The sequence below is a fragment of the Phaethon lepturus genome, unplaced genomic scaffold (assembly GCF_000687285.1).
Source record: "Phaethon lepturus isolate BGI_N335 unplaced genomic scaffold, ASM68728v1 scaffold3027, whole genome shotgun sequence".
NCBI classification, from domain to species: domain Eukaryota; kingdom Metazoa; phylum Chordata; class Aves; order Phaethontiformes; family Phaethontidae; genus Phaethon; species Phaethon lepturus.
The window spans coordinates 82,875-94,705 of NW_010550978.1; the positions used below are offsets into that span (position 1 = coordinate 82,875).

An 11,831-nucleotide genomic window follows, 5' to 3' on the forward strand; every position below is an offset into this window, starting at 1 on the left:
ACAAACAAGTAACAATCCCATAAATAAATAAATAAATAAATAAACCTGAAAAAGCACTGAAACTGAAGTAATACTAGTGATTTTTTTCAAGATTGAAAAGTACTCAACGATTTCTTTGCCTCTGTCTTCACTGGCAGTCTCTCTTCCTACACCTCGAGCGGAATGGACCACAAGATGATGACTGGAGGAGCGAAGTCCATCTCACTGTAAGAAAAGATCAGGTTCAAGACAACCTGAGGAACCTGAACATACACAAGACTACAGGACTTCATGAAATGCATCCCAGTGTCCTGAGGGAATTGGCTCATGTAGTTGCCAAGCCACTCTCTGTGATATTTGAAAAGTCAAGGCAGTCAGGGGAAGTCCCTGGAGACTGGAAAAAGGGAAACATTGCACCCATTTTTAGAAATGGTAGCAAGGAGGACCCTGGGAACTACTGACCTGTCAGCCTCATCTCTGTGCCTGGGAAGATCATGGAGCAGATCCTCCTAGAAGCTATGCTAAGGCACATGGAGGACAGGGAGGTGATTCGAGACAGCCAGCATGGCTTCACCAAGCACAAGTCCTGCCTGACCAACCTAGTGGTGTTCTATGATGGAGTGACCACATCAGTAGACAAGGGAAGAGTTACCAATGCTTTCTATTGGAATTTTTGTAAGGCCTTTGACATGCTCCCCCACAACATCCTTCTCTCTATAATGGAGAGGTATAGATTTGATGGGTGGACTGTTGGAAGGATGAGGAACTGGTTGGATGGTTGCATCCAGACGGTAGTCATCAATGGCTCAATGTCCAGATGGAGATTGGTGATGAGTGGTGTCCCTCAGGGGGCCATATTGGGACCAGTACTCTTTCAGTATCTTCATTGATGACATAGACAGTGGGATCGGGTGCACCCTCAGTATGTTTGCAGATGGCACCAAGCTGAGTGGTGCATTTGACACACCTGAGGGACAGGATGCCATCCAGAGGGACCTGGACAAGCTCAAGGAATGGGCCCAGGTGAACCTCATGAGGTTCAACAAGGCCAAGGGCAGGGTCATGCACCTGGGTCAGGGCAACTCCTGGTATCAGTATAGGCTGGGGGATGAAGGGATTGAGAGCAGAAGGACCTGGGGGTCCTGGTGGATGAAAAGCTGGACAGGAGCCAGCAATGTGCGCTCACAGCCCAGAAGGACAATCACATCCGGGCCTGCATCAAAAGCAGTGTGGCCAGCAGGTTAAGGGAGGTGATTCTGCTCCTCTGCTCTGGTGAGACCCCCACCTGGAGTCCTGCATCCAGCTCTGGAGCCTTCAGCACAGGAAAGACATGGACCTGTTGGAGCGGTCCAGAGGAGGCCACAACAATGATCAGAGGGATGGAACACCTCTGCTGTGAGGACAGGCTGAGAGAGTTGGGGTTGTTGAGCCTGGAAAAGAGAAGGCTCCAGGGAGACCTTATAAGGTGGCTTACAAGAGAGATGGGAACAAACTTTTTAGTAAGGCCTGTAGCAGTAAGACAAGGGGTAAAGGTTTTAAACTAAAAGAGGGCTAATTTAGACTAGACATAAGGAAGAGATTTTTCACAATGAAGGTGGTGAAACACTGGCAATGGTTGCCCAGAGAGGTGGTAGATGCCCCATCCCTGGAAACATTCCAGGTCAGGTGGGACAGGGCTCTGACCAACCCGATCTATTTGAACATGGTCCTGCTCACTGCAGGGGTGTTGGACTAGGTGACCTTTCATGGTCCCTTCCAACCCAAACTATTCTATGATTCTATGATTAAAAAGCCAGCTATGTTTATGAAGCACAAAATACAGCATCAGTCAACAATCTTAAAATTTTCTTCAGGAACTGGGTGGGGGGGGTCAGTTAGAAAGAAACTAGCATGTCCTCTTTTTAGGCCACAATATCACACAGTAGTAGCTTCAGTGTCTGCACTGATATTTTTATGACCTCTAACAGCTTAGATTTTCACAGATTGCAACGTACTATTCTTATCAGGAACTTTTAAATAAGGGAACAGAAATACCCAACATGTAGACAATTCTCTAAAGTAGTGCCAGTGAGAATGTTGCTCTCTTTTCTTGCTCCGTCCCACAAGGGACCCGCAGGACAGCAGGCAGCAGAATGCACCCCAGCAGGCCTGACCCTTCGGCACACTTAATGGCGAGAGGTACAGAGTCTGAAAGTTGCGCAAAGGCAACAGTAAGATGTTTGCACACTCATCATCACTACTCTTAGTAGTTTTCTAAATTAGGCTGTTCATTAACAGGCCTCAAGATGCCCTAGCAAACAACATTAGAACACAACAATGACCCAGGTGCATGCCATCCCACCCCACGAGCCTTATGTCAGTCCAAGAGATTTCATGTATGTTTAAGATTAAGAGAAAGCTCAGTCAACCTTCTAGGTAAATCTTACATTACAACAGCAGAAAATGTTCTTCATCATGACTAGAATCTCCCTAAATGCTGTGGTGGTGCATCTCCCCAGCTCTTGCATCTGGGCTGCTCTAAGTTGCCTGATAATCCTTGGCCTCCGAACAAAGGGTTTGGCAGTTGAGAACCCGTCAGCTGTACCAAGCATTCCTGTGTAGCCAAGGAGGAGAATGGCACTGAGTGTATCAGGGACACAATCGCCTAAACAAGGTACAGAACAAGAACAGAACTAATCAATTATCTCTATGCCAATTCTGGCAGCGGTAGAACTTGAGAAACCACCTGCCTGGATTGTGGAAACCCACTGATGCCTAAAGTCAATCACCTCCCAGTCCTATGAATAGTGGTCCCAAGTGAGACCCTATGAGCTCTCCAGGACCACAGCAGACTGCGACCAGCACCTCCCTCTGACTGGGACGCCTCTCAGAGTCCATGAACCCTCAAGTTCATGATCAACTCAGAGGCTCAACTGTTCACCTGTTGCGCAATGCAAAGCATTTGATGTGAGTATCTGACCGAATTCAAGGGGGATATTTAATAGGTACCTTTGTATATATCTCTTTTATCTACCTCTCTTTATGTGTCTCTGTATCTACACCTGTATGTGTGTGTGATTAAGGAATCTTAGTAAGTTTACGTTGATTATGCTGCTAAGTTTTAAATGATTCAATACTGTGATTTATCTCAATATTGTTAGTGAATTTAATTGCTGTTATTTTGTATCAGTTTGTTGCCATCTTAAAGTTACACCAAGCACAAAATATATCACCACACAAGAATCCCCAGTACTCTATCCCCTTAGTCATAAACTGTTGACCAAGTCTGGGAGAAGGAGTGGATTCAGCTGCACATAGACTCCTCTCTGAGAAGGAGTTTAGAAAGCAAGGGGGTCCACTCGGAACCTCATGACTCAATGGGAGGGCATTCCTTTACTTTCCGTACCTAACCTTAGTCATGAACTGTTGACCAAGTCTGGGACTAAGGGTGGATTTCAGCCCACTCTGAATCTTATGACTCAATGGGAGGGTCTCTCTTGCTTTCTCTCCTCAATATACACATAAGCCACACTAACCTGACTTGATCCACGAGTAAATCATTCCAATCTAATGGTAATTTGGTTTCTCTCTGTATACCCTTTCCCTGTTGAATAGAATGGACGTTGCCATCAAATTTTGTTAAGTCACACTTTTTACAAATTTATATTAAAGTCGTTCGCTTTCTGATTTCCTTGGTGGTGATTCTTTAAGCGGCCTAATCACTCATTCACGACAAATACACATTACCCACGTACTGCCTCCCTTTATTAACACTAATTTATTTAAATTGTAGGACCATCATTTCTTATATTGACTATCCCACCTAATACTCTGTTAATGAAGTTGCATTAAATGGTATCAGGATAAAAGTAATTTTAACGTTTCAAAATGCTGACAAACATACCCGAAGAATTCTGTTAACTTTTATAACAGGAGCTTCATCATTTACTGCAGTAATTGTTACAAATACAGTTTGGGGCAAGCTTTGTTTCCACAATTCTGTGTTATTTACTATCACAGTAAAATTGTCCATCAGTTCCTCGCTGTCATCATGAACATAGTAGATTAATTCCTGTTCCACCTGAAAAATATAATAACCTGAAAAATTAGAGGCTAAAAGAAAATGAATGCCACATTAAAAAGAAATAAATATTCAAGTCTAGTCATGCGATGTGATGTGGTTCACCAAAACAACAAGGCATGCTCCCTCCCCACCTCAAATGACCAGCTAGCAACTGCGGAAAGATCTTTGGTACAAGGCCAGAATAAAGCTAAAACTCATGCATCTCATCACGTCCCAGCAAATCTTCCCACTGCAGGCAAAAGTTAGTTTTAGCAATACAAAGAATTAATCATGACTACAGAAAAGCATATCTAAATGCATTACCTGTTTTCTGGTAAATGTGGTTAACTTTATTCCAGGAACACGAGAGTTTTCAACATACCCATGTTTTGGCTGCTCAATTAAAATAAATTCACAGCTGAGTCCTGCAAATTGTCTACTAGAAATTTTTAGATAGTCTTCCACCAGGGCTTTTGAGCCTCCTTCAATTACTGTCAAGTTCTGTACTTCCAGTGGAATCATTCTGGGGATGATGTCTACAGAGATCTTTATTCCACTCACTGTTTGGACACCATTGGTCACATCCAGAGAAAAACAGTCATCTAGTTGGTCAGAAACCGTCTGCACATACTGAATTTTGCCCTCATCAACGTCTTGTTGTGTGAAGCTCAAAACTGGCCTTTGATCAGCACTGAGATAACCTTCTTTCGAGGAAAACTTCCGAATATATCCATGTACTGGAAGCTGTGTTACTGTGAACACAATCTCAGATGGAGAACTGTTTTCATGAACAACCTTAAATTTAAAAACATACCCCAAAATTATTTAAACAGAAACAGGAGAAGTTCTTCAATCTCTTCTGAATTTTTCACTTTTAACCCTGGGATTGTCTACCTAATTAACTAGCATTCCTTATTTCAGTTACATGGTTTATCTGAAAATTCCTGATACAATACTATACAATACTTTAAGTAGACATGTATTAAATAGACATGTCATGGGAGTGTTTTGTAAATTTTGAAAAGGAATACACTGCGGAATTAACTAATAGCCTAAGCACTGCAGACCTGTGCCTGAAACAAGGACAACAGCACAGCCACATGCTGCCACAGCCCCCTCGCTGTGGTCACTGCAAGGCTACAAACAGTGGGGAGGAAAGTATTAACCAAAGAAAAAGGACCTCCAGTTTGTGACTTGATGTTTTTAAAATTTTGGGTGCAATCCTCAGACAGTGTTAAATGGGCTAGCTCTACACTGAATGAAACAAAACCTTTTCTTCCTTGGCATTTCCCACACCAAGATGGGAATGATACATGAACATTAAGTACAAACAATTGTCACAACCAACACAAATATACAAGTGCAGCATCTCCGAATCTTAACTTTCTCAAGCATCAACATTTAATGGAGTAAAAGACTACAAGAAGTCTTCTTTTTTAACATAAACCATTTTCCTTTCTAGAAATGGAAGGCTGCTAGTGTCAGTCTCTCCAGAATTAAGTACCCAGAATGCAGTCAAGTTAGTGAAAATCAAAAGGAGTTAAAGAAGACAGAGAGACTACAGACACTGGAATGGCTGAGAAAGCACTGAAGAAAACTTACTACAAGATGGAGAAATGGACAACACAGGTAACTTACTTGAAGTTTTCCTTTGCTGATTTTAACTGGTTTTCCTTCTTCAACTGAGAGATTGTTTTTGTTCACAATCCTTGGTGGCCACTGATGACTTTCCAAATAGATGCGAACGTGCACTCCAGCATCCAGATAGACATCTCTAGCATGGACCGTAAAGTTAAATGTGTCAATAAGGTTGTTGCTGTCATCATGCCTGTAGGTCACATACCCCTTTATCAGATCAAGTTGAGTAAAGGAATCCATCAACAGATCATTTACATATATTCTTCCATGTTTTGGGAAAGAGAGTATCTCATATGTAATCTCATGATCATTTCTGATGTCTTCATTTGTAATAGCACTTAGGTTAGCTGTTGTAACCATCTCCTCTTTTCCTTTTTGAACCAGCAAGCCTGTATTATTTGCCAACCTAACATAAGGATCAGTGGCACTGACTTCTAGAAGCAAAGAGGTATAATGCTTGCCATCTGTCACAAAGAGCACAAACCGCCCAAAATCTGCACCACGGTGTATAAACAGGACTTGCTTCTCCTCCAGGTCCATTTGTTTGAATTGATAGAGTCTGTGCAAAGTGTCATTTGTTAGCACCAAGTCCCCATTGGAAATGCCACGTCTAGTGTATAGCAACTGTCCATCATCAAAATCAGAATCAGGATCATGATAGCAAAGATCTGCCAAAGTTAATAATCGCTGCCCATTCCTCACTACGTTAAATATCTTATCAATTACACGTACTGGTTTCTCATCATTCTTCAGCTGGACAGAGATGTTGAATCTAATTTCTACTGAAAAAGGTTCTACTTCTGGATCAAAGTTTGCCAACTTTTCTGACTCTTCACTGGAAGCTCTGACAAGAAATTCATCAAATGCTGTCTCAGAATCATCATGCACATACATAAGGCGCTTATCAGTTATATCTTTGTTGGTGAAAGTGGTGAGATTGTCAGTACTCTCGAATGAGTCTGAAAAATTAATGAGTTTTAATTTCCCATGCTTAGGAAACTGCATAACTTTATATTGGAAAGTTCTATTATCTGGTGTTTGCACAAACAATTTCATGCTTGTTATTAACTCTCCTTCACCTTCAGTAACACTAAGGCCATTGTTAGTCAAAATAATGTTTCTGAAATCAGATTTGATACAGACTTTGAAGCTGTATAAATTTGATTCCAGATACTTCGTAGAAATGAGGAATCTAAATGAATCATGGCTGTCTTCATGGTATCTGCTGATTAATTCATATGCCACTTTTTGATCAGTAATATCTTTCTGGCTAAAGACTGAATCTTTTTTCAACGGCTGGTCATTAAGGAGTATTTGTCCATTCTTTGGTAGGGACAGCAATCTAAAATGAAGCTCATCTTCAGGTATTTCTAGATCCACAATCACAGCAAAAAGATTATCTGAATTCAAGTACTTCTTTTTTGATTTTTCAATTTCTAGAGGAGCATGTTTCAATAAACTGTACCTTAACCATTTCACTTTGATTGGAAACGTGTGCTCCTCACTGATTCTGTTTCCTATGCTAACTCTGAATTTAAATTGGTCAGTAACATTTTCTAGCTGAATTTCTTTAAAAGTGCTACAGTATCTCACACGGCTGCGCTGAACAGCGCGTTGAGAAAAAGAGCTGACTCTCTTCCATTCCCCCCTTGAATGCTGCCTTTGGACTTCGCCAAACTGGGGTGGTTCTGTGATCTCGTACCGTATCTCCAGCTCCTGGAGGTTGGCATTTGTTTCAACTGCCAGATGCCTAGGTGTGATCAGAGCCGTAACACCTTGGAGTAGTTTTACTCCTGAGTTGTTGACAACTCTGTAATCCAAAGGAACTGCCATGATACGTAACACAACAGTGTTGCTCACTTTCTCACCATCACTTGCCCTCAGAACAATCCTTGAGTTTTTGACGCCTGTGTGGACAAAGAAAACAGTGCCTTCTCTTAAGTCCTCATTAGAAAAAGTAGTAATTGCTTTCCCAGGATGCTTTGAATTTTCTAAAAATCCTGCATCTGCATTCAGATTTCCAAGCACTGAAAGACTGAGACCTACAGGATCAGTATCTTTATCTAGAACTTTTATCAGATCACTAGTCAAACGTTTCTTGTTGTTCTCTAAGAGAAGCAGCAAGTTGCCCTCGGGAAGTGTGATCTCAGGTGCATCGTTTACTGGAATGACAGTAATGCTAAACACATGCTGCTCATTTCCTTGCAAATAGGGAGGCACAGTCTTCTCACTGCTGGTAGAAATGGAGAAATTAAAATAATCATAAGTGTCCTCAGAGCCATCGTGGACATAAAGAATCTTCCCTTGCCACAGGTCCTGCAGAGTAAATGTATTTACCTCCTGCACTGGTTCAACATCTAGTTTCAAGTCTCCATGAGAGGGTGGTTCCTTTATTTCAAAAAAAATTTGTGACTGATGAATCCCTAATTTCTCAAAGTCTAAATTGACTTTAATATGTTCAGATTCAAGTAAAGCTTGTCCACCCTCTAGCACAATTATGTTACTTAGAACTAAAAAGTGACTCTTGTCTTCCTTGCCCAGAGAGACAGAGCTTTCAGAAGCAACAGCAAATGTTGGGACTGCTTTCACAATAGAGTTCTTTACAGCCATCTCTAAAGAAAGATTTGTATTAAAAGCACTCTCCGTTTCACATCCAGGTGAAATGTCCTTTGTTACCAAAACATTCTTCAGTGATTTCTTTTCTGAATTGGCTTTTAGGTCTCTTAAGCAACCTTTGAAGGACCCTCCTCTGGCGTATTTCCCAGACACTGAAGTTACCTCTAACTTAATCAATTCTGATCGTGTGCTGTCATCTACACCACCTACAAAGAAAGACCCCTTCAGAAGCGGCAGCTGGCTGTGGGGCGGCAATGATTTTTTTACAGTTTCTTCATCCAGTGTAAGCTGCACATATTCTGCAGTAAATTTCAGTTTGATGTAGTGCCAATGACTGTCATTGACGGACCTACGAGAGGAAAGCTGGGTTCTACTTTTATGTTTTCCAACATGGGCTTTAATTAATCCATCTTCCATTTCCATTGCAATGAAATCTCCTGCTTGCCCAGGATGGTAAAGCAGCAAGCCACGTGCAGCTGAGGTTTGCAATGTATACTCCAAGATTCCCTCATCATCAACCTCCCAGGTTGGGAAAGAAACATAGGATCTGGAACTGAAGAAACTAATGGGTTCCTCTTCACCTGCAAAGAATTCATCACTGCATCCCACCAAAACTTCGTGGACATTTTTAAAGCCAGGAGAAGGTCTCAGAGGCATCAGAATGTCTAGCTGATTGAATGACACATCATCAATACATCCTCGGAAACTGGGCAGTGCTCCAACAAGGTAGGGAACATCAAGGTTACTAGTACCACCTACGTAGAATCCATAATCAATATTCAATTCATTGACAATTCCAGGCATTTTTGCACTAGTTCTATCATGTTTGTCAATTATCAGTGTGACATTATCATGCTCATGACGTAGTTCAACTAGGTGCCAAGCTAAATCATTCAGCTGAGATCTTTGTTGAGAATGCAGTACTCGTTCCCCCATGCCAAAGTTAATTCTCAACTGCAAGAGACAGAATATTAACTATCAAAATCCAAAGTGGTATTTTTCACAATCATATAATAATATATAATATATTAGTTTTCATAAATGTTCATATTAAGTACATAATTTCTGAAATATAATTGAAAAAATAAAATCCCACTAAAACTTTGTGTAGGTTTACTGGCCATCACAAATATGATTTGAATAATTGGAGAAGAGAGAATGGACTCCTCTGCAACTCTGCTACGACCAACAGCTCCTGAGAACCCAAGTACCAATCATCTTTCAACAACTAACCTTGCAGAAAAACTATTACTTGGATCCAAACACATTCTACAATACTACAACCTCTACAACCTCATGCTTTGAACACAATGATCTTGATTTTAAGACCTAGAGATCTCAAAGGGTTTTAAAGGCCAATTTTAACAACTATAATTGTAAGAAATAGATACCATATTTTGAAATTATCCATTATATTATATGATTTTTCCATTTTTTTAAACATAAACTTTGAGAATTGTTATAGACAACAGCACAAAGAAAAACACTAAACAATACGGGCTACACATTTCTTCTTAGCTGTAGTTATAAAGCATACCTGTAAATTTCCTGAGCGTAGCTCCATTAAACAATAATCCTTCTTCCCAGCTGCCAGAAAAAGCAGTCCATGTGGCTTGCTTGTTCGAAACTGCAACTGTAAGGATGTCTGAGAGGATGCTTCTGCCATGTTCAACTCCACAAAGCTATCACCATAAAATGATACTGAAAGAAAGGAAAACAAACAGGAGATTTAGTCACACACAAAAAAATTCTCTTTTTCTTATCTACAGCTAAATACGTACAAAAAACGTACATTAACTCTCGATATACTTATTTATATATGAATTAGAATAGATTTCAGATATCAAATTCACCAGTCCAAGCGACTGGGCAAGAGCCTAGTGGCGACACCAGCATGGACAAGGAGTGAATGTAGTCCAGTATATAGCCCTCCAATGGTGATGACAGAATCGTTAAGAACAGTGCAATCATTTATACATATTTATTTAATACTTTCCTTCAAACACTTTTGCAATTTTTTTTTTTTTAAGGTGTGTTCCTGAGCTTGTCACAATCTGTCTATTTTGTAGACTTTGCCAAAGGATTTCTCCCAGAAGTAGTCCTCTAGTTTCTCTTTGGAAACATCTTCCTCTACAATATGCTCTTACACCTTACAGAGGCATCCTCTGTCATGTCTGATGAGAAGAGCCACAGGTTTCATGCCATCTGCATGGTTCTTCTGCGTGTTCTCATTCATCTCTTTTCCAGGCTGAAGTGTCCTCTTGTTTCACGTATGCAGCCTCCAACCACCCCTGTTGGCCTGTTGGCCAGTCACTCAGTTCTGTAAAGGCCTCCTGCAATTCTTCACTCTCTTCTCCTCTCTTTACTGCCTTGAAGAACTGTAACATCTGCAAACTTTCTCATTTGCCTACTCAGTGCCTTTACCATCCCCGTTATTATTATACAGAACAGCACATATCGCAAGACCAAATCCTCAAAAACTCTGCTGCTAACTTCCCTCCTATGCAAAAAAACCCAAAAAAATCAGCCATTTACCACTCCTCCTACCTTTTAATCCATTACTTAATATACAAACCCCTGCATTCCTATACAATGGCTGCTCAAAAGTTTTTGATGTCAAACTTTATTAAAAGCCTTTTGGAAATCTAATTCTTAGCCACCTTTCCCATCCCCATCAAGAAAACTCCAAGAAGTTTTGTAAAGCAGAACTTATCTTTAAAGAAATCCTACTGACTCTTCCCAAGTTGATCATGCTTACTTCTGCATCTTTTACCTTTTGTTGCAGTATCTATAAATCTGAATGGTATGGATGTCAGGCTTACAGTCCTCTGGTCATTCTTGTTTTAAACACTGGTGTAAAATTTGCCACCCTCCAGGCTTCAGGTACCCAGGGATTTTAAAGCATGAGACCACATATTACCCTTAGAAAGTAAGCAATTTCACCCCTGAGGTTTTTTATGTCAGTGCCTCTCGTTCCCCCCTAGAAAAAGGAATTTCAGTTTGGGAATCTTGCCAATTAGCAGTAAACACCATTTTGTTTAGCTTCTCTGCAGTAGCCATGCCCTTTCTGAGTGCTTCTTTTATACTGATAACTGAATCAACTGCCTGCACAGACCCTATGCAGGGCTTTTATTCTCAATGTGTTTAAGAAGGATTTGGTGAAAGCTTTGACTCCTTCAGCTAGCTGATCCTCAACCTCTTTTCTCCCAGGTCTGCCTATTTTCACATTACATCTACCAGGGTTTATGATGCCTTCAGCTGTGCTTGGACACAATTACTTAAGGATGCCACCAGTTAAATATTTATTTTGCAACTTTTAGCTTCATTTTGAGACAACTTTCCCATTTGAACACAGTTCTTTTTAAAATTAAGCGTAACTGCAGAGCATTTCTGAGGTTTAATTGTTCCTGTCTCTACACTAGCTGTCCCTCTGCTGAATCTAACACACTCTGATGACTCTTACAAAGTGTGGCTTTAACTCAGACTCTGAACCAGATTCACATTACAGAGCACCAAATGAAAGGTCACATTCACAGAATCACAGAATCACTAGGTT

General features: G+C 40.7%; 1 protein-coding gene across 1 annotated transcript in view; it reads right to left on the minus strand.

The window, feature by feature from the left end:
* The window catches only part of LOC104623570 (chondroitin sulfate proteoglycan 4-like), a gene marked incomplete at its 5' end in the record, with an annotated part of 31,239 nt that extends 21,262 nt beyond the window's left edge, over positions 1-9,977 (minus strand). Inside the window, 4 exons of the mRNA XM_010290701.1 lie at positions 3,863-4,039; positions 4,346-4,816; positions 5,660-9,229; positions 9,813-9,977. Coding sequence (XP_010289003.1) covers positions 3,863-4,039; positions 4,346-4,816; positions 5,660-9,229; positions 9,813-9,977 — 4,383 coding nt within the window. The remainder of the gene's footprint in view (positions 1-3,862; positions 4,040-4,345; positions 4,817-5,659; positions 9,230-9,812) is intronic.
* Between the last annotated feature and the right edge of the window lie 1,854 nt (positions 9,978-11,831).